Source organism: Drosophila serrata, unplaced genomic scaffold, assembly GCF_035046125.1.
Source record: "Drosophila serrata isolate PLE 108 unplaced genomic scaffold, ASM3504612v1 contig_71, whole genome shotgun sequence".
NCBI lineage: Eukaryota > Metazoa > Arthropoda > Insecta > Diptera > Drosophilidae > Drosophila > Drosophila serrata.
The window spans coordinates 436423-460304 of NW_028256969.1; the positions used below are offsets into that span (position 1 = coordinate 436423).

The 23882-nt window shown below is 36.5% G+C and overlaps 1 protein-coding gene across 12 annotated transcripts; it reads left to right on the forward strand.

Moving 5' to 3' along the window:
- Positions 1-187: 187 nt before the first annotated feature.
- PAN3 (Poly(A) specific ribonuclease subunit PAN3) lies at positions 188-23560 on the forward strand. 12 transcript variants are annotated; one of them, XM_020950893.2, is made up of 14 exons: positions 188-554; positions 2699-3136; positions 15691-15767; positions 17204-17296; positions 17779-18426; positions 18490-18967; positions 19045-19161; positions 19750-19870; positions 19933-20055; positions 20114-20243; positions 20309-20445; positions 20509-20700; positions 20876-21038; positions 21098-23560. In XM_020950893.2, the coding sequence occupies exons 2-14, from the start codon at positions 3103-3105 to the stop codon at positions 21206-21208; spliced, it is 2424 nt and encodes an 807-aa protein (XP_020806552.2). In that variant the 5' UTR covers positions 188-554; positions 2699-3102; the 3' UTR covers positions 21209-23560. The 12 variants fall into 12 exon arrangements, with proteins under 12 accessions (XP_020806552.2, XP_020806555.2, XP_086694893.1 ...); XM_086838767.1 differs by having other exon boundaries at positions 490-664; XM_086838758.1 differs by lacking the exon at positions 188-554 and adding an exon at positions 1574-1813.
- Positions 23561-23882: the final 322 nt, after the last annotated feature.

Consider the following 23882-nt stretch of genomic DNA (forward strand, 5'->3'; position numbering starts at 1 on the left):
GAATTCTCGTTTATGGGGTCGAATTCTCATGTAGGAAGTCGAATTCCCATGTTGAGTGCAACATCATTAACAGACCTGCTCTCATTAACTGAATTCTCTCTCGTTGGCTGTCGGGTGGATATAAATTAACAGAACTCTCTCTTGGGTGCTGTTGGGTGTAGGTCGTCAAAGTATCGATATATTATTTAGGTTTTTGTTGATGTTTCGTTTTCGGTCACTCTGAATTCCGAAGCTGTTTTTAACATTTTACATGTCAAGATTTTCAAGCTGTTACTTAACATTTAAGATTTTGCATGTCTAGAAAACCGTTGTACTCGTTTACAGAAACATGGGCTAAAATTCTCATGTAGGAAGTAAAACGCATTAACAGAGCTACAGACTCGAAAGTCTGGCAACGTTATTGCGTTGGCAATGTTGCCAGCGTTGCCAGCCACCTTAACAATAATCGATGCCATCGATAGTGTAATCAATGCTATCGATAGTGACATTGATGCCATCAATAGTGATATCGGCGGCGTTGCATCACTAACATGGTCGCGGCACACGAAAAACATGTAAGAATTTTGTTTCTATCTAAAAATTGTGTACAAATTAAGTGAAATGTATCCCGGGGGGAGCATAAACGAAACCCCAGTGATTTTAGCCCAAAAAACAATGCAAGACGGCAAGTAGATGTGTTGGTATCAGAGTGGCATTTTTTTGTGGCGATGGCGTGTGTCTGTGAGAGTGTGTGTGTGTGTGTGTGCGTGCAACAGCGGTAGAAATTAAACAAAAAAAAGAAACAAAATAAGCGAGCAAAAATGACAAACTCTTTGCAAGTTGTTGTCGTTAGTAAAGATATATATGTTATTCGATTGGTGTTTACCTTTGCAGAACGCACCTTTAGCCGAATTGCGTCTTAAAAATAAGAATTTGGTTGTGTGGAAAGTTGGCGTTTCATGCTTCGTTACTCCAATTAATAATCGTTAATCAATGCAGCACGAAAGGAAAATAGCAAAAGGAGAGAGCGAAATCTAGCGAATCCCAAATTAATAAATAATTATCTCTTTTCTGTGGAAAACCTTTCGAAAATTAATCCCAGCTGTTCTCACTTCATAGTGAGAAAAAATAAAACAAACGAGTAAAAATGTTCTCAGCATTTACCCCCTGCTCTTTCACTTCCTCGTTTTGCTTTTCCTTTGCCTTCTACGGTCCCTTTTCACCACCCCCCCACCCCTTTGCAACCCAGCTGTTTCGCGTTCCACAAATATGGCTGGAGTGTGGATGCCATTCTCCCACATTTCTCTATGTGGAATGCAACCTGTGGCCAGCTGTTGGGTCCTGTTGAACTCCCCCCCGATTTTCCATCTGTGTGTGTGTGTCTGAGTCCGTGTGTGTGTGTATAACAACGCCAATTGCTAGGGCTTCGTTATATGTCCTGCTAAATATCCTGGCGCAGACGATTTTCCCACCACTCCGCAAATACAGGGAACTCCGTGTGTTGCACCACAGCTGGTAGTTGTTGTTGTCATACCCTGGCAGAGAGTACTGTTACTTTTTGACAAATTGACAAATATTATTGTTAAATCCCATTACCTTTTCCTAGTCTCTCAGTTTAATTAAAACACTTGTTATTTCGTTGTCATAAGAAACTATCAGTTAAAAAAAAGTAATCTTTATCTTTCCTTATAGTTGTAATTTCTCACTTTAAAGGACTAACCAAGTGTTCAACGAATTGAATGCAAAATTTATACGAAAATCAATTATAAAAATATTTATTTATATATATTTTCAAAAAAAATTGCGTATGTCCAGTCTGCCAGTTCATATTTTGGTAATGTATTTGTCTGAATTAAATATTCAAAAAGGGTATTACAGTTTCGACTTTCCCCGACATCCTTTCTGGCTTGTTTTCATTTGATGGTGTGCGGCGGGGTCGCTGGTGCTGTTGTTGTTGTTGTTGCTGGTCGTTTGTGGACTCCATTTGGCTTGGCTGTTGGATCTTCTTTGCGTTCCTTTCATTCGTCGTGCAGCGCCAATCGCGCGGTGTTTGTGTGTGTTTTTTCTTATTTGCAAAATCGTTGAAAGTTAGTAAAATGTCTATGTCCCACGTATATTATAAAAGTTAATCCCCCGCCAGTACATACATATATAAAAAAAATAGAGACTTTAAGAAAGTAAACACCAAAATTTGCTGGAAATGGTGTAGCTAATTCCAGACCAATTTTCTTGGCAATATGTTGGCGCAGGTTCTGTGCCTTTGTGAGTGTGTTTGTGCTGTGTGCTGGTGGATGTTAAATTTAAAACTCTATAAATATGAAAAACTTCTTGTGAAAAGTGTATAAATCAGAGTGCAAAAAGAAATGGAAGGAGCTGTAAAACAAATATGCGCGCAATTGTGCCTGTATATGTGTAAAAAAAAGCATCCCACACACCTACGCACTTCGCAGCAGCAGCAGCAGCATCACCCCTCTCACTCACTCCATTTAATGTGCTGTTGCTTTTTGGATTTCATTTTGTCGCCCTTTTTGCAACAACAAATGTAAAGAGAACTGTGTTTCCTTCACCGTTATGCGTGCCTATGAGTGTGTCAGTGGCGTGTTTACAAGGTGTTAAAGGGGGTTAAGAATTTCTAATTACAAAACCTAATACTTATTTCCTATAAATATTTAATGTGTACTAAACTCGATTTTAATTTTCTCTCTTTTGCATTTTACAGTCGACGCGCCTCAATTGTTAATAATCTCATTTGCCCGAAAATGCATTTTAATCGCAAAGAACTGAAAAAACTTTCATAAAAAAAACTAAAAAAAAGAAAAAAATTATAATCGAAACGTACGATGTGAAAATGTGTAATGTGAATTTTAGAAGTTAAGCGCGGATTGTATGTATTATTTAAATTTTTGTTTCAATATTTTCTACCTAATAATTACAAAAAAGAACTGAAAAATCGAAAAAAAATCGAAAAAAAAACGGAAAAACAAAAGAAAAAACAAAAAAATAGGAAAGAAAAGTTTTTTTTACTCAGTGCACTTTATAAACGAAAACAAAAACAAAGTGTAAGCGAAGCGGGCAGAGAAGAGACAACAGAGGAACAGACGAAAGAAAGAGCGAGAGAGAAAAATGTCAACGTTCTTGAACAATTTCTTCCCGGCAGGTGAGTGTAAAAAAACAAACACAAAGTAAATAAAAAATCCAAATCAAATGAAATCAAAAACACAGCAAACAAAAACAAAGGGAAGGAGAGGGAAAAAAGCCAGCTGGTGGCATTTAATTGAAAGTCACCTTTGGCATATTTCATAAGCGTTCTCGCCCAGGGGGGGTCAACCTGTAATTTAAACGGGGCTTACTTTTTGTGAAAATGTTCTTTTGTTTTACAATTCCATTTTCCTTATAAATTTAATGGTATTATATCCTTGGTTATTATCCTTATTGTGTTTCTTAAGAATTTTTTAAGGATATGTTTAAAAGAATATACATATTTAAATTTTATTAAGTTGGAAATATTTACAAAAAACACATTCATTACAAACATTTTTTTTGGTTTTCAATTGATAAGGTATATATTTTATAATTAAAAGATTGTTTTAAACTTAATTGTGGTGGTGTCACCTTTGGCATATTCCACAGGCTTTCTCACCGGTTTAATCCTGTAATTTAATTTTGTGTACATCTCGTTCTCACTCCACGGCGGCATGTAAATTGAATTTTCCTTCCGAAGCGCATCTTGTGATTATTGGCAATTACGAGGACGTGACCAAGGAACAAAGCGGCAAGAGGGATAAAGGAGAGGATTCCAGAGGAGGAGTACTGAGATTCTTGATGTAATCAATCTACCCCGGGACCTGGCCCATCCGTTTCCCTTTAATTACATGCATTCCTCGCTCTCCGATGCCATATCGATTATTGTTTTCCTCTTCGCTCTGCCGCTTTTTATTCCTGTATTCCTGGAAATTCTCAGATTCCCATTTTCTATGCTCCTTGCAACCCCTCCAGGATCAGGAACAAGTTCCACACTTTGCAATCTCTTGCATTTTCTTTGTCCTTATAAATAAAAAAAAAAACAGGAGAATAGAGAAATATAGATGGAGAAAGAGAGAGAGAGAAGCAGTGAGACGAAGGGAAACTCATACAGGTACGGCAGGAAAAACCACTTCCTCGGTTTCCCTTGCCCTTTGCGAAAGTCAAAACAATAAGAAACTGAGGGAAGTTGTGAGGAAACTGGAAATGCCCTTTCCAGTGTCTAGTTTTGGTTGCAACTTTGTTAAAATAAGGGATTATAATTGATTATTGAAAGGATCTTTTACTTTTTAAAGGAATTCATTATAAAATTAAGGAACTATGGGAGATTTAGTGATTACTTATTAGTATTCATTATTTCGTAGGTCGTTTTTGGGTCTCAATTTTAATTTTAAACCGTACCTTTAATAATTTTGGTAGAATCTTTTAGAATCATACAACTATTCTAAAGCATTAAACCCTTTTGCGACGGTATTAACAACAATCGAAAAGCCTGAGAATAAACATTAAGAAGGGGGGTTGGAATGGGCTGTAGACTGGATGCACTCTTTATAAACCAGTTTAGCAGAGCCCAAATATTCAGCCGATCAACTCTTTTTGGTGGCGTCAAAACAGCAGACACAGAATTTACAACAATAACAACAATGACACCACCAACAATATGTTGGAGAACAACTACAACAATATCAACAATATCAACAATAGCAGCAGCAGCTCTCTTTTCAAGCCGAGGGCAACGGCAGCTGACGGAAACACATTGACTCCACTCCTCGTCACTCCTCACCTATAGAACCTATATAGGAATCGTGCCTGGTGATGGCAACTTCTGGTGCAGCGCTGTCTGTAGGTGCACTGGGTTACCTGTTGATGGCCAACGCTTTTCCTCCTCATTCTCCTCCTGGAGCTCCTCCTTCTCCTGCCACATTGCTGCTTCTTGTGTCCGTTCGTTCTGGTCGAGCGCAATTGAGAACTGGTTTTCCCCCGACTCTTGGCTCCTTTTCCTGCTGCTGCTCCAGCACTGGCCTCTGAACTGTTTTGGTTTGACTTTTGCGTAAACATGAGCTCCACAACCGAAATTGGAGATCTCAGAAGCAAGAGCTGGAATCTGAACTCTAAGAACCTAAAAAACATCTGGTTAAGGTTGGAAAAGGAAATCATAAGCTTATAGATTTTTCTTATATTAAATTATTATCAAGAAAAAGCCTCTTTAGTCCTATCCTCCTTTCTTAAACTTATAAAACAGTCAGGTGTTACTAAAAGGCCTTACTTTATGATTTATTGGCAACATTTTAGCCATTTTTCCTTAGGTTCTAGTAACTTTAGAACATAGCATTCAACTGTTTCCCCATATAAGGTCATCTCTTTAATGGAAACTCCGAAGCAGCAGCTGTTGTTCCAAGGCTGCTTACGTCCATCTTTTGGGCTTTCAATCGCCAAACATTCAATTTGGGCTTTTTGTTTACGGCCCATAAAACATAAAACAAAGATGGAGAGAAAGTAGGGGGAGGGCAACAAACAAAAGAAAAGCGTTTGGCGCGTTGTGAATCGCTGTGCAAATATTTTCGCCCAACTTTATTGACGAACCAAACTGAACTAAAAGCCCCCATAGAAGTGCCTTCACTATATCCGCTTCGCTTTTTTATTCATCTCTGCAAAAAATACACACACACACACACACACACACAGAGAGACAAGCTTAATTTTATTTTTGTCAACTTTTTTATTGTCTAACGATTGGTGAAAGGTTCTTGTTGTTATGCGACAAGTGCACGAAACATGAAAACTGTATCGAATATATATACGCAAAAAATAACTATATATATTGATTGATTTTATAGTCGATGAGGAGGTGGAGGAGTCCTTTGTGAGCTTGTGTATTGGTTACCCCTCTTTTGTTTACAAAATTTCATTGAAATTGCCTGCAAATAGCTTTTTCATCAGACGCAGTTCTCACAACATTCACTTTGTTTATGTCACTAAATTTAGCTGTCTAGTGTTTTTTATGGCTTTGTGGAAGGTCTTTATTATTTTAGTTTCCTGGTTTATTATTAGTTAGGCAACTTTTCTTTTACAAACTTTTTCATTTATTGAATAGTTTATAAAGTTTAAAGGTTCAAGACAAGTAACATCAATGGATTTGTGCTTAGCAAAGGTCTTTAAATAAATATAGATGGAATAAGATTGGGCCTTATTAGTTAAAACTGTATAGGTACCTATTTGATGACCATATTGTTTAGAAATTTAATCAATAGATGGTTTGCTTTTGATATTTATGTATTTATTCCAAAGTGTATCTTAACTATACAGAAAATGCTTATAAGATTAATTTTAAGAATGAATACTGATGACTAAAACAATGGTTACCTTCCAAAACAGTTGCTCATCAAACCGTGGTGTTAGTCGACAAGAAAACCAAGGGTATTCCATTATGGAGTTTAAGTTCTCATCAAATTTTAAAACAATTACCAGTAGTTTTTGCAGTTTAAAAGCAATTTGCAGTTTGCAAATTGCACAGCTTTGCATGCGGTTGTCCAGATGAGATAAGAATAGAAGGGGGAATTTTCCACCCCAAGGAAAGTTCACATAATGCGACGAGCATAAGACTTGGTAAAGTGGATTACGAAGTTGCGATTTCTCTTGAAATCTCGTCAAGCGGATCACCCTCGATTAGTGCTGGGATTAGGGTTATATATTCCATATCGAAATTAGTGCGATATTAGCGCTAGTTTTTCCCCTTTGGCTTTGTGTTGTGGCTGCCCCATAATTTAATTATCGCGTTGCGAATGTCGGCGGCGACGACGATGTTGCAGACAAGTTGTCGTCGCTAATGTGCCAGACTTGGCACTTTTGTTTTTGCTGCAGCTTTTAGTCTACATTTTGTTCCTCTCTATATATTTTTATTGTTTTTATTTCGCAGCTCAGCAAAGTATGCAACACATTCCTCTTCTGTTGGCACGCACAAGTCTCTTACATACACTGGGCCTTTCCCTGGCTTTCCACGGTTTTTCCGTTGGCAAGCAAGCTAATAATGACAACACACTAGCCCTGTATTTTCTCTACCCCCTTTCACACGATTTGTCTATTTAATTTCGCATTCGCTTTTCGCCATTTCGCTTGCCAAAAATCACATTGTGCCCTTGGGCTGAACACACTCACATTGGCGCATTACTCATACGACGGGGTGGTTTCTGGTTTTGGGTCCGGATCCTGGCTTTGTCCGCTTCCTCCACATTCCGTCCATTATAATGGGAAATAACCATATGCACAGGAGAAAATTATAGTGAGAATGAAGGATAATTTTCATCTAATACATACCGTAAAAGTAACAAATTTCTATGAAAACATGCCTATTGAATTTATCATAATATAAAGGATTAATTTGTGGGTTTTGTTAGGACATTTCTTAGGATTAAATTTAGGTTATGAAGTAAGACTTCACTATAATCCTTTTCAGATTGAAATCGTATAAAAAACTGCTTATTTCATTTGTAAATTTTTGTTGTACGTGTATTTCGGAACCATTCCCTTTACGATTTATCTCGTAAATATGCCGCTGGGCCTGGGCCCACAGTCTAGTGGCCATAAAGCAATTTGGCCAAGTGCGTGGCCCGGACACGTGCCGAATCTGAACAATATGGCAATCCGGCTACGGTCAACGGGCGGGAGGATCCAAATGTCGGCCAGTTTTATTAGCTTTAGTTGGTGTCATTATCCCATACCATGCTGGTTGGACAGCAGCACGGATTTCCGTTGGTCTACACATGCAAATGGAGGAAACATCTCATTCTTGGCAGGATATGAAAGAAGACATGTTCTTTATCTTCAGTTTCAGTGCCCATATGGTTAAGATGTTTTAAAGGAATTAAAGAATAGGCTTAAAACTAGTAGGTTTTAGTATAAACAAAGAAGGAGTATCCTGAATTTCGAGGATTTTAGTTATTATTAATTATTTTCAAATAATTATTACCTTTTTACCCTTGGAGGGTATTATAATTTCAGTCTGAAGCTTATTAAGCTGGGAAGGAGCTATTTGCGATCCTATAAATCATATATATTCTTGATCAGCATCAACAGCCGAGTCAATCTCGCCCCATATTAGACAGAAAAAAATAGTATATTTATTTTTCGAAATTTTATAAGGGGTTACATCGTTAAAATGATCAAAAATTGTGAAAATTTTAATTATTTTTGCAATTTAAATTGAGTATGCAAATGTATTGCCCTAATAAAAACTCACATAGAAAAGCTTTCCGATTTATGAATTCAGTCCCTATAAATGAACTTAATTAACATCTGTTTTATAGGAATTTCCCCATAAATATTCCATTGACAAATATTATACTTGAAGCTAAAACTTAATTAAGTGATAAACTGATAATTATCAAATTAAATTACTTCTTAATATATACTATAATTAACTTATCTGAATGGCAGTTATCTTTGCCATATTTTCAATTGCCATTCCCTTATCAATTTTACCCTTTCCCCGTTCCTTTCCTTTCTCTTCTTTGGTAATATTCGTCTACATTATCTGTGGCTCTCCTTGTCCAATGCTTCGAAAACTGTATTATCACGCGGTCGCAACGTTTGTCGGTTTTCTTTTGCTGTTTTGTTTCGCTTTGTCGGGGATTTCATTTTGGTTTTTCTTTTATTTATTTTTTGCTTTTGTTTTTGTTGGTGCTTGTCTCGCATTGTTGCGCCTGGCTGTTTGCTTTTGCACTTTGCTTCGTGTTTTTGTATTGAGAGGTGTTTGCGTTTTTGTTTTTTTATTTTCCTTCCTTCCTCGCTCTCTCTCTCTCTCTCTCTCTGTCTCTCTGTTTCTGTTTCTCTCTGTTCGCCACCTTGCTTACCTTTCGGTGTTTCTTGTTAGTCACTCTTTGGTAGCGTTCGCGAACGTTAGTGAACGGCGCCGGGCCTTTTTAATCGCCGATCCAACTAAACAAAAACACAAAACACACGCCCCTTTTTGCACCCACGCCTCTGGAATTATCATAAACGAGTGCTGTCGGTGTGTGTTGTGTGTGCAAGTGAGTGTTTTACTGTTTCTGTGTGTGTGTGCGTGTGTAAGTTGGAGGTCTTAACGGTAAACGGGCTGGAAAAGTGGAGCGATAATAAAGAAAACGACAAAAAAAAGTTAAAAATCGGAATATAATGCGTGACATGTGTTAACCCCCAACAAGGTAAAGTGTTGTTGTTGCCAGGGGCGGTGACCAAACAAAATTACAAAGGGGATTTTACAGAGAGGAGTTATTAAAGTTAGTGAGAAATAATTATCTCATTACAAAATAATTTTAAACTTTTGCTTAAAGTGGGTAATATTATTTTCTCATAATCCTTAACCCTAAAAAACCCCCCACTGCTTTGGCCCGTCAATCACATGAGGGCATCAATCAAATGCCGACTCTGAAACTGAGACAAAGAAGAATCAGCAAAAGACACAAAGAGAGAGAGAGAGAGAAAGATAGAGACACGAAGAAGAACTTTCACAAAGCGCTGTTGTCGCCTGTGATTTTGTTTCTACAGTTTAACTTCTATAACTCGAAGGTTCCGTATTATTAAATTTTTGTAAAATGTGGAATGTTGTAAAATGTGGAATTTGAACTGCAGGTTAAAATGCACGGCTTAATATGCAAAGCTTCACCCTACTTTACTACTTGTGTTTTATTTATTTACCAATTCCTGTCAATGGAAATTTTGTGTTTTAGTATGGCTTATTTATTCAAATGATATTTTCACTTACTTACAATTTGTACTTACTTTTAAATTGACCAATTAATTCGTTATACATATATTTGTTATACTTTAGACCACTTAAAGCATGGATTTTAAATCATATTGTCAGTGGTTACACAAAATTAACCACGATTTTTAAATTCCCTAAAAAGGTGACTAAAATAATTTCAATAAAATATTTTAATATACGTTTAAATTGATTTTTAAAATGACACTGAAGCAGTATTGATTTAAAATATTGCAATATTTCAATGTGTCGAAGATAAGTGAAGTTTGACTGTAGGAAGAGGGAGCTCCTCTGTCGTCTGTTGAATATCATTTTGCGGCTCGACTCGCTTCACATTTACAACTTCCGCTACTGGTGTCACCCTTTCCGCTCTCTCCCCCCACCATAATTTTTTCCCCTTTTCTTTTCTTTGTCAACTCAATGGCCGCATTTCGAAAATTTAAAACTTCGCGCTGTTGAAATCGCATGCATACGAAAATGAATACGAGCGGCGAATAAATAAAATAAAATAAAGAGCGCGTAGGCTTAATTTCATGTGTACATATTTACACACAATTTACATTTTCGGACGGTTTCGGGGCTTGAGTTTGAGTTTGAGTATGAGTTTTCGCTTTCGCAATTGTTTTGTGTGCTGCCCAGTGTTTGTTGGCTTAAAAAAAAAAAAAAAAACACCGTACCCACACCCCCCTTTTGATGACCTCCCCCGCTCGAAACGCTTGCACAGCTGTTCGGCTCGAGCGTCTATGATTGAAAGCAGCTGTTGTTGCTTGGCAGAAAAATTGGGTCAAACTGTTGCTCAGTTGTGGCTCAGTGTTGCCGCGTTTGCTGTTGCCACTGGCTGAAAACCAACCAAACTTGTCTCTTGTTGGCCAACAACAAAGCTGAGGCAAAGGCAATAGCAACAACAACAGCAACAGCAGCCCGATATCTCAAGCTCAGATTGCGATCAGCAGTAAAAAACGATTGACAAGCGGTTTACGGTTCTGTTGGCCAAGTTTAGAGATGGAGAGACAGACACTCGATGGCCAAAGAGAACAGCAATCAGCGAACAGAAGCCGGCAGAAGAGTAATCGGTGGTTCCCACCAAAGACTATTAATTTATTCTTGAATTGAGGAAATAGATTGGTGGGAAAATTAAGTTGGTTATTACATAAATGTGTTTTTAATTAGTAAAATACTTTAAAAACTATATGTAGGGGATTTGTGAAAATGCAAGAATAGAATAAGGTAGTTCTGATTTGTAACTGCCAAGTTTTAGCTCTATTAGGTTTGTTTTTCCAATATTTTAATACAAAAAAATCACCTTGAAATATTGCACTAATGTCCCAACTATATTTAGTATTTAACATGCAATTAGCATAGCCAATATTAAACTCAAATAAATCTTAAAAGTTTAAAGTTCAAGCTCATCAAATATTTTTTTATCAACAACAATCTCTTATTCAAGTCAAAAGTATTATGATAAATTTATCAACTTTCTAGATTTATTCACTTTATAGAGTTAGTTAATTATTTTGAGTAATAAAATAAATAAATATTATCTCGTTTTGTTTAAACTTTAGAAAAATTTTTATAAGCTCAAAGTTCAAGCTCATTGAACATTAGTAACTAGTTTTGTGGACTAAAATCAGATATAGTAATGAAAAAAGAAAACCTGTCATTAAGTTATTTCATTTATTGTAAATCAGTTATTTAATATATAGATTGTTTGGCAATTATTTGCTAAGCTAGCTGTAAATAAATTGTGTTTAGCTTCCCTAATCAATTATTATATTATATTATCAATTATTATCAAATTGAGTGATTTGCCAAGTGATGTAATAATTTTCAAAGCTATTACATGAATTGCATTTTTAACAATCAACAAATAGGGTTTATTTTTATAAGCATTTAACCTTTAACTCTTAAAAACAGTACGTTTTCTTCAGATTTTTCATATATTTACTATTTACTAGCTTCTGCTATTCATATATATTATTTTATAAATATTTTTAGTTGCTAAAACACATTGTCTAGATTTATGGGCTCATAACTATTACATTTTTAGGTAGAACTGTCAAAACTCTCTTATCTCTAAGCTGGAAATAAATTTTGTGTGTTCTGTAACCGTGCCTATCAATATCGTGTGATCTTTAGCTGATAATACATAGTGTTTGGGATCCTATGAAAATATATGTATGTTCATCGTGTTACAGCCCTTATGTATAACATATAGGTGGTCGTCTATATATATTTGTATGAACATATAGTAGAGATACAACCGCCTGTTGGTGGACTGCGGTTGGGCTGATAATGTAGCCAAAGCCTTGACTATAAATATTTCATTTATTATGTACTTACATACATATATATATATGTATGTGTGCGAATGAATTATTATTACACTGACAGCAATGGCCACGTGTGGGCCTATACGCTCCCTCCCGTCGATGTGTATTTATCAGATGATCGTTTATATTATAAACTTTATAATAATAATAATGCCAGACCATAATTAGATCCGCAAAAACAAAAAAAAACTCGTTTCGGTAATCAACAAACACATGATCGCACAATCAGAGTGCAATCGTTGGGAATAATAGGGGTCATTGGAATCGAAGTCGGCATCGGGAATTGTAGAGCCTCTCAAACTGTGCACACTAAGTTGTGCTGTAAGAGAATTATAATATAAACAAACAACGCGAATGGCTTTTCATTGTTCTTGTTTTCTTTTTGAGCGTGTGCCTGGTTAGCTTGTACTTTTCCACCTACAGTGGAAATTGGGAATAAATTAACAAAGCTTTTTTCTTTAAAATTAGTTTGATATAAATGCAGTATGCATTATAAATACTTTACCACAAATTCTTAATAAAATATCCCTTTGTAATATAACTTTGTAATGCTTCAACGTTAATAATTAACCCTTTATTAGTATACAACAAATTGGGGTTTTATAGGCTTGCCTGTTGGTGCAGTAAACACCAACAACTGCAGTGATGGCCACATATTTACAGTTAATCGAGCTAGCGAGCAAGCAAGCAAAACTCACACCACAACCACACCACCACCACCACTACGCCACACGCCCACTTTGTCTTCGCCGCTCGTCTGTCATCGTCACACAGTTTGAGCAGCACTGTGGAGCTGGCTACACTCGCTCTCAGTTTTGCTTTTGTGATCTGCACAGTGGGACAAATGGTCAAGTGTAGATGAAATTGAGGAATAACTGAGGAGATTTAAGAAGAATATATTTTGCATAAATTATTTATTATAAGTAAATATAGTTTTAGGTAGTCTAATTTCTAATATATTTTTTCTATATATAGAAACTGATTTCTGAACTATAGAATTCCAGTACGAGGACCTAAATTTAGGGTTCTTTAACATAATAATTCCATTAAAGCTACATTTATGTATATTCCAACTCTACTGAAAGTGAAGTGCTATTTTTATATAGCTTTTCTTCTTGTCTAGACATAATAGTAAATCAGACTCTTGCGCATTTGCCCCACTGTGCTAATGGGCCGCTCTGCAGTCGCTTTTCCCCAATCGCTGTCCCATTCCCATTCCGATTCCGGCTGCCGTTTGTTCAGTTGAGAGAACGCAACGCTGCCGCTTGGTTGGTGGGGGCTTTCGTGGCTCGTGATTTACTCGTGGTGGTTGGTTCGTGGCGCGATCGAACGTTGGGTCACCGATCCAAACCGATACTAACCGATCTTAACCGATCCTCCCGCTTGAATATGCATAACACTTAATGTTCCAATAGCGCGAAATATAAAGACAACACACAAAGTGACGGAGTGAGCGTTACATGCTGCGGTTTGGCAGCTACATATGTACATATACAACGTGAACCGCTCTGCCACATCTACATATTCGCGTTACGTGACGTAACAGCGTACTTTTTGTTATTGTTTGGCCTGCTACCCAAACGTGTGACTATATATACGTATAAATATAATACATATATACATATGTACGTTTTTCATGAACGCGTTCGTGATCTTTGAAGCAAAACAAAGCCAAAGCCAAAAACCGAAGCAATTTCACCGCAACGAAAAGCAACATAATCATTGGTTTTCTATACCTACGCGAACTTGATCATGTAAAAGCCCGTGAAATATAGACATATAGCGGTTATATAGTGATTACTTTCATTCAACGTCATGGCTTATAATTGATGTAAATGTAAATGCAAATATATAAATGGGAATGTAAAGTGAAAACAACGACTAAACTTGGGTTCATTCTCAGCGGTTCTAAAGGCACTGTGTGTCCGTCGGTCATGTCCAAGTAAGTTGGAAAAAACACCTGTTTGTGGCTCACAAACTGTGCCTGCACAGGTAACAGGTTATCGCCCACCCTGTTTGTCTCTCTCTCTCTCTCTCTTTCTCTGTTTCTCGTAATTACTCTGGTGAATAAAAACAAATAATAATAACTCGCACACTCACATAACATAATAATTATCATTAACATAGGCATTCAATTAAAACGTTTCGCATTCGTTGTGTTCTCGTTCTTGTGTTTGTTTTTAAATTCGAAGTCAAATAAATAAAATCGGGCTACAAATTATTACTTATATGGAAACAGCATCATTAACAATAACAGTGTATTGAAATTAAATTAATTTTTCGCTTAGGAAACAAATTCGGTTCTTTAATAAAATAGGGGTGATCTTTTAAAATATTTAATAATTTAGATTTTTAAGAAATTTAGAAGGGATCTTAATTATTAATGTGTGGATACTGATATAAATTCTTTTAAATATGTTTTATTTAAAATATCTGCTTTAACAAAAATTAAAAAATGATGTACAGAGTCATCTATTAAAATTAAATCTTTATTTAATTAGTTATAATTAATATTAAATCAGTTCTTTAAACAGAAAAAACTGTTTGGTTTACTGCCTAGGTTATTCCAAAAATGGTATAATAAAATTCCATTATTTTCTGCCATTTTTATTCCTTGGAATTTGAAATAAATGCATTAAAAATATGGAATAAACCCAAAGCTTTACTCTTACTTACTTAAAATTCAATCAATAAATAAATACGCTCTCTCTCTCTCTCTTTACCCAAAATTTGCACGAAAAGCGTATAATACAACCTGCTCCATATAAATATAAAAAGTTTATGTACGAGTATATGTGGGGTATACAATATATATATAGAAAGAGAAAATTCAAGGCCAATATCACTTGTTTTCACTTGAGGCATTGGCCCCATACCCCGAAAAACAACAAATGTTTTGCTTTTATAATTACATTTTATTTTTATTGGTTCTTTTTTCACTTTCCCAAAGTCGCCGCCTTAGGAAAATGAAAAATCAGAGTCCGCTTAGCATTGATTAATTATTCGAGTATCCGTTCAAAATTCATAAAAAGAAGGATATATATCTTAAAGTATAAGAACGTTTGATTCGTTATGACGCCGCTTCTTCCGAATTGTCTATATAGCAGAAAGGTATAGTGTTTAGCACCTGAGAAATCGGGAATATACATATGTATGTATATATTATGTTCTTTTTTGTGTGTGAAACATAAGAGATGCAAATTTAAAAAAGAACTGACTATGCCTAATATAGTTATTGTTGTTTACGCGCAGAAATTGCGTCTTTAACTTTTGACTGGGCAACCTCTCACCATAACAACAAAAAATTGAAGCGGAATTAGAAGCGGTCTATCTATATATATATTGCGCATACTCCAAAAATGTTAGGCCTTCTCCTATCGCATCGATAACTGTGGAAAATAACAAAAATATATGTATATGAAACAGAAATAACAACAGAAAAACAGAAAAGAGTAATATAACACACAGCGGAGGAACAGTTTGATGGGGTAGGCGACAGGCAGGCTTATCGGCTCACACACCAAGTATTTCTGTTGATGTTTGTTTAATTGATTTCTAATCAATTATCATCATGTGTGCGTGTGTAGTAATGCCAAGCTTCTCCCTCTCTACCATTTCCAGATACGGCTGCTATGGATCCAATTTTCTTCTCGCAAACGAATGGTATACCGTCAGAGAGTAAACTTGCAACATATATGGTAAGTTTTGATTTCCTTATCCTTCTTTCCCAGAAAATTGAGAGTCATCTCCCCAGAGTCCCCTTCACACGATAACACAGCAGTTGAGAAAGAAACTTTAAATAACTTTATCAATCGGAAAAGAAATAAATAAAAACAGCTGCTTGCCCCGCTTATAATCCAAAAGTTAACAGCTCGAGTATTTTTTAATTATGATGCTTTATTTGTTTTCACTCAATTTGCTTCGAAACATTTCAATTTCAACGCTCAACCGCACATAATATACACTTGACCGACTTTTTGGTTTTTTAGTATTTTAGGAACCACAACAAACTGCCATATAAGTCGGTGTGTTGTGTGTGTGCAAGTTAAATATCAATTTGTGTTTATGCATGGATTTTTTATTCGCTCTGAGGGGTGTGCAAAAAGTCCATATATGATATATGGTATATATGTGTATATATATATGTAGTGAAAAAGCTCTGTAGCATTATTAACAATAAAATATTTAAATGGAGGCCATTGTGTTAGCTGCTGCCGGTGCATAATTGCTCTGGAAGTGTGCTAATGGTGGAAATATATATATGAGTTTTAATTGCATTTTGGGTGTACTTTCCGCTCGAAATTAATTTCAATTCACTTTAATAATTCAAAGATCAGCAAATCCAATGGAGCAGAGCAAAGCAATATGGTCCAAAATACTATACAAAATTAATAAGCAATGAAAGTGCAGGAATAAAAGGGTATTTTTCTGACAGCTATAATTATTGATTATATTAATTGAATCAAATAAATAATAGCAAATATTCTGAATATTAACTACAAATGAAAAGAAATTAAAGATAACTACATTTTCTGAGGTATATATTAAGTATTTTGAAAGCATATTCTTACACTTTTTACACTTTTTTTTAGAGGTTCAATTTGTAGATAATAGTATTCCCTTTTTTTGTTAAAAGCCAGCTTATGTATTCAAACCCCAAATTAATAGTAAGGAACATAATGTTTCCACCTAGATATTTTTTATACAAAACGGCCCTGCAATGTCTATTATTTCCAGTTGTTATAAACATCAGATAAGACAGTAAATACATAAAAAACCAAACACAATATCTAACTCCAATGGGGGCAGAACTATATAAAAGCCATAACTTCAACAACAACTTCAAGAACCACTCCACCAACAACTTCAACATCAACTTCAACAACAACTCCAAACAACAACTCCACAACAACTAAACGTCTTGCTTTATTTATTCATATCTATTACTCCAAATGAACTCTACTTATTATTTTGCTCAACTGAATACAATCTCTCTCCCTCTTTCTCTCTCTCTCTCTCTCTCTCTCTCTCTCTCTCTCTCTCTCTTGATCTATTTTCTTATTTGTATTTCTCTGACTCTTCGGTTTCCTTACTCCAAATCTAAACTGATTTTTGGTGTCTTCATATATCTCAGAATCGACAGAATGTCGCCACACCGAGCGGTTATGGGCTGAATAACGGGTTCTCACTTCTTAATTTGGATTCGCCCTTAAATAAAAAGTCCCAGGTAAAGACCTAAAATATCTGCTGGCCCCCTCCAACACCCACCCCCAACGTTAGTTCTGTCTGTGTTCCGTGAAATCCAGAGATAAAGTTATAGAATTGTATATGTATAAACTTTAGTAGAGGTTTAGTATCCTCCTTCGGGCGTTGTTATATAGAGATTGTTTATAGTGTGTTTGGTAAAAGTAGAAGAAGTAGTTACAAGTAGAAATCCTATATTCCCCAAAAAATGTATATAAGTAAGTTTCCCATTATACATTTATATATATTTGTGTGTGTTTTTGGCAAGATCTAGTGAAAGTTGATTTAATTAAAGTGTTTCTTAAGAAAATTCAATGAGATAAGTTAAGCCCATCCATTTGTGGATAGTTTAAAGCCTTGGTTTGAAGTTAAATCCCCTTACGCAAGTTCTTGCCTCATAAATAAGCTACATCTAAGTTCTTAAAATCCCTAGCTTAATCATTTTATTAAATGGATTCCCCACAGGTCACACCGCAGTCGCCCGAGTTCATTCCAACGCGCATTAACTCGTCGCCCAACTTTTACGCACCATATCACAACGCACCCATGCAATTGAGTAATGGGCTCAGTGGCGTCAATGGGTTAACAGCCGCAGCAGCAGCAGCAGCCGCAGCAGCAGCCGCCGCGGCCGCCTCAGTGCCCTCATCCACAACGTCGGTATCCTCGGCCGCCTCTGTGACCATTAGCAAAACGGCCAACGGTGGTGCCTCCATGTTCTCCTTGCAGAAGACCGCCTCCATTGCCACTGTCAACATCGCACAACAGCAACAACAACAGCAGCAGCAGCAGCAACAGCAGCAGCAACAACAGCCGCAGCATTCCCAAAAACAGCAACAGCAGCAGCCGCCGCCACTACAGGTGGGCGGTGGAGCAGTGTCGGCTGTCTCCGCCCCCATAGCAATCAGTGGCGCTCCACCGAATCCCGCCGCCGCTCCATTTGTCAGCATGTCCGCTCAAACACCGCTGAAGGGACGAGGAGGAATGTTACGCCAGGAATCACCCACGGCGGCCATGCTGGCGGGTGGTGGACCCGGCGAAAAGTCACCACCGCACGGTATGACGCCGCACGGAGCCTCACCCATACCCACAACATTACCCACGAGCGTCCATCAGGTTGGTGTTGTGTTATCTCTTAATCCAAAGAACTCATCGTACTAAATATGTTAATTTTTGCAGGAGAATGTCGGCGGCACCATTTACTTCTATCCAACTGCCAACGCACAGAATAGCCAGCCCGTTGTCAATTCCGTGGTGGTGGATACAACGCATCCAGCCCACCATGGCGTCAGTGCTGTGGCGCCAATGAGCGCCGTTGGCGGTGTACCACCAACGATCATGTACACGGGCCATGTATATCCAGGTCCGGCGTCTAACGTGATCACGTTGCAACCGAAGACGCAGTTGGAATCGGCTTTCTTTATACCGGATGAGATGCGTACCGAAATCCTTGCCCGCAACGAGATCTCTAATTTGATTATGGATGCAGCGGAGGCTGCGCAGCATGCCCTGCCCATGGAGGTGGATAATTATCATGCTTTGTATCCCCTAGAGCCGCCGGCGCAGCCGTTGCATGCTAAGCTAACGCTACCCGCCAGCACGTACCGGGCCACGCACAATACAACGGGCTACAAGTACTGCCTGCGAAGGTTACACGGTGAGCATATGTCACCTGTTTATTACTGTTTCGAGTAATTTCCATTAACTGAAATTAATTTTTCTTATGATTATTAGGGTTCCGCCTGCAGTCGACCAAGTGCATGACGCTGGTGGAGATGTGGAAGAAGCTGCAGCACACGAATGTGGTACAATTGCGTGAGGTCTTCACGACGAAAGCATTTGGTGATAACTGTAAGTGTTGTGCGAGAAAGGTGGTTTTGGGTTAAGTCATCAGTTTAATCACCAGTCAAGTGTGTGTTTCTGCTGCTCCTTGGAGTTAGGACCATGTGTCATCAGAGTAATTATAAATAAAGAGTTCCTGAAACGGTCCTGACCTTAAAAGTGTTTGTTAAATCAACTTAAAGTAACTTAAATACAAGTTGTCAAGGTTTCTTAGATGTTGAAGTACCTTTAATACATGTTTACAATACCTCTTCAATGTTTTGATTAAAAATAGACCTTGTTGAACTTGATAATCAATGAATAATATAATCAGGAAAGTAATAAAACATAGATTATTTGCTTGTCTCAACCAAGTACGATAACTGATTTAGTTAGTTGCTATTTATGGCTTCAGAGCAAGTCGATAATCTTTATCATGAACGCTTTATCATGAATTATTTTAAATTATCAAAAAAAGATTTCAAAAACAATACCTTCTAAAGTGCACCCTTGCTTAAGATTTAACAGAATTTAATAATCTTATGACTGAGACACATTTCCGGTTTAATAATACCTCTATAACCTTGTTAATGATGTTAATTGTGCATTCCCAAACAGCTTTAGTATTAGTGTACGATTATTATCCCGGCTCACAAACATTGCTGGCCAAATACTTTACCCCGGCGCCAGAGACCAACGGTTACACTGATCCATTCCAAGGCGAGGCACGCCCCTTCAGGTGAGTTGATCTTAAACTTGAAAGAAAGCAGATCCTATTATAACTAAACTTTATTCTTACAGTCATAAGAGCAACATGCAGCGAACCAACAATGGACCCTTGCTGCCGGAGGCCACCATTTGGTCCATCATTATGCAGCTAACCGCCGGCCTGAGGGCCATCCATCAGGCGGGTCTGGCTTGCAAGTAAGTTAGAGCCCTCTTCTTAGTTTGTCAAGAATTAATTATAATATTGATCTTTTAGGGTTCTGGATCCCACAAAGATCATAGTGACGGGCAAGCGTGTGCGTTTTAGCTCCTGCTGCATCTCGGACATTACGCAATTCGATCCAAATGCAGCCAATCCATTGGCTCTGGTCAATATGCATCAGCAGGTAATAAGGGAATTTATTTAATTGATTTCTATATATATATTTATTATTTTACTATGTCTTTTTAGGACGATCTAACTGCTTTGGGTCGCTTAGTATTAGCTTTGGCCTGCCGCTGCCTCCAATCCGTGCAACGCGACAATGTCCAGTCGAGCATTGACATGGTCACGCGAAACTACTCCACCGATCTGCGTAACTTTATAGTGTAAGCAAAGCTTTAACTCTTTTTAATTGAATCTTTATTAATTGTTTGTGATCTCTTTAATAGTTACCTCTTCACCACGAATAACCGTCGTTCGGTGACCGATCTGATGCCAATGATTGGTGCCCGCTTCTATACGCAATTGGATGCACTTCAGAGTCAGATAGATATGCAGGAGGATGAGCTGGCCAAGGAGATGGAGAACGGGCGGCTGTATCGCATTTTGGTCAAACTTAATAGCATCAATGAGCGACCCGAGTAAGTTAAAGATAGAAACTCTTGAAAAATCAACAGATTTTTACCATAAAAGGCGGACTTTAACTTATAGCACTCATTTGAAGACCGAATATAAGAATTCTTGTAATTGCTAGCTTATGTTTTAAGCAAAATGAAGTTAAAATCCATTCTTTAATAATTGTTATTTAACCCACAGCTTCAATTTGGACTGCACTTGGTCCGAGACTGGTGATAGATACATGTTGAAATTATTCCGTGATTATTTATTCCATTCCGTCACTGAGGATGGCCGGCCCTGGCTAGATCACGCACATATTGTCCAAAGCCTCAACAAGCTGGACGCTGGCTGCATAGAGCGCGTTAGTAAATCGAGATTATATTGAAAATTGTTATAAATAATAACATAATGCTTATACAGGTGCAACTGATGTCACGCGACGAGCAATCGGTACTCATTGTCTCCTATGCTGAACTCAAGAATTGTCTGGAGAACGCCTTCTCCGAACTGATGTCAAGTGCGGCCAACTGAGAGAGCGGTCGAGCGTCTCGGAAAGCAGGAAACTAGAAACACGCGCAGCTCACTTAGCCACCACCACCACCAATTCCTCCTACGACCACTGAGAGCGACTAAGATTTAAAGAGGAACGGATTAGCGATTAAGCGAAACATTCATTACGACTAAGAAGACATTTGAGAACCATTAAACAAGAGTAAAATACGAAAACTGTATATTGTTAAGCCCAAAAAACCGAAAAAAGAAACGTAAAACTAAAAACGCAAAAAAAAAAACAAAAAACTAAAACTAAATGATGAAAAACTGATATCCAATGTTAATGTTAGATCTTAACTACATTTTAGGCATTTAAAGAGAAACGAAAAAAAGCAACAACCACAAAAATAAACCAGCAACAACAACAAAAGCAACTCAAAAACAACAACAACAAAAACCAACTTTTTGAAAACGAAATCTCTCCAAAAAAACAAATGAAAAAAATCATAAAAAATGCAAACAAACAAAAAACAAAAACTTAAAAGCAAAAAAATTCGAAAAATCTGTTAAAAAAAAGGAAAACGATAAAAAAACGCATAAAAAATGGGAAAAAGAAATCACATGGATCTATTTTTACAGAGCTAAGAGAAAAAGAAGAGCATGAGAGAGAGATTGGAAGAGAGGATGAAAGTATTTATAAAATATGTATTAAAAAAAATCGAAAAGAAAAAAATTGTAAAATTTTGCAAAACAATAAATATGTGTAATAACTGTAATTGACAACCAAAAGGCAGCAAAATCGTTGAGCAAACAACAAAAAAAGATCGAGAAATTCAAGTGCAGATGTAGATGGACTAAGGACTATGTAAGGATTATGTAAGAAAGTGAACACAAGGAACCACATCAAATGTTTATAAAGCATGTCGTGACAATGATCGCCTGCCTCTCTTCTCCCCTACAAACAAAAAAGCAAAAGCAAACAAACAAAAAGTAAATAAGAACGAAACAAAATGGTAAAAGAAAAGCCGAGAAAGCTATGGTAAAGCGGACTTAGATGTGCAGGAGAAGAACAAACAACAACAGCAACCGAGAAACGTTTTTTATTTTTCAACTGTGTATTTTTTATAGCAAAATATTTTAAAAAACGAAACGAAAACGAACAAAAAAGAAAAGAAAAAAAAAAAACCAAAAAAGTAAAACACAAACAACAAATTTTCTAAATACAATTTAAAAAGTTTACAAAAGAAACCAAAATGAAAAAGAGGAAACGAAAATGTGAAACTATGTGTATTTGTAATGAAAAAGAAATGTAAAATGTTGGTTCATGGAACACACGACAGGCGACTTTGGACTGAAAAAGTCTAGGCCACAGCGTGATATGTACATAGACATCCATTTTTGAAAGAGAGTCTTCGGCACACACACAGACCCACACTTGCCATGCATTCTGCATATTCGAACTATTTTGCGTTGGTCCAGATTATAATAGTATATAGTATACAGAATGTGTAGTATTTATGGCCAAGCACGCGCTGAAACATCCGAGTACAATATTTTGCTAAGGAAAGTCTGTCTCTATAGTTGTAAACTAAACAAAAACGCTCCTCAACTCAACTCAACTCAACTGAACTAAACTCGACTCGACTCCCTGCAACTTCCATAACTTCCGACACCAAAATGCTATTACGTATATCCTGAAACCCATCCGGAAGTCGCGTTGCTGCATATCACCCATTTCGAAATCGAAATCGAAGAAAAAAAGGCTTCAACTACTCCGCACCACCAACAAAAATTTAAAAACGGCTGAAAGAAAGAAACTTTTTAATATTATATTATTAAGTTCAAAACTTGATTTCGATTGATATCACTTTCTGTTGCTCCAATGAAGGGAATAGGAAATGCGAAAATGTGTGAAACGTACGAAATCTTAAGGATCAAATTTATAGAGTCCACTTACACTCATTATTATTATTAAATTCCCCCTTTAGAAAAAAACAGTTTTCAATTTCAAGGCAATTCTATCCTAAGTGTTATGAAAATCAGTAGTAGATGATGATAATGCCAGTTCTTTGTGTGATTTATCCAAAATTTGTTTACTTGTTGATTTGCTCCTCGGAATGTTATTTACACAACAACAAAAATGTTTGCAATATTTTATTCTTGATTATTTGTTTTTACAACTTTTATATACTTTATTCTCTCTTTCCATTTTTGGTCAAGATTACTATTGCGTACTTTATTTTTAAATTATTGTGTACATCAACGTAAGACTAATTATTTAATTGAAAAACGAGAAACGAGTAAAAATTAAAAAAAAAATACAAAATGTAAAAAAAAAATCAAAGCAACTTTTTGAGAAAACCAATAAAAAAAAATCATAAAAATTTTAAATTAATGTTTTTCTTGGATTTGGGATTTGTATGGAGGAATTATCATGATTATATTTTGATGGAAACGTTAAAACAAAATGATTTGTTTTATTTAATTACTATTTTAGATGGTTCATTATGCTTTATTTCAACACTAAAAATAATATTTACGGAAGGTACTATAGATATATCTTCTTTAAACATTTTTAAGCAAGATTACATCTTGAATATTAGACTTATCTTAAAAATTACAAAGAAGAACAATCTGTATTAAACAAAAAATTAATTAGTTTTCCTTTAAAATTCTTTGTTATTCATTTGTTATCGCCTTTATTTTTAGAGTT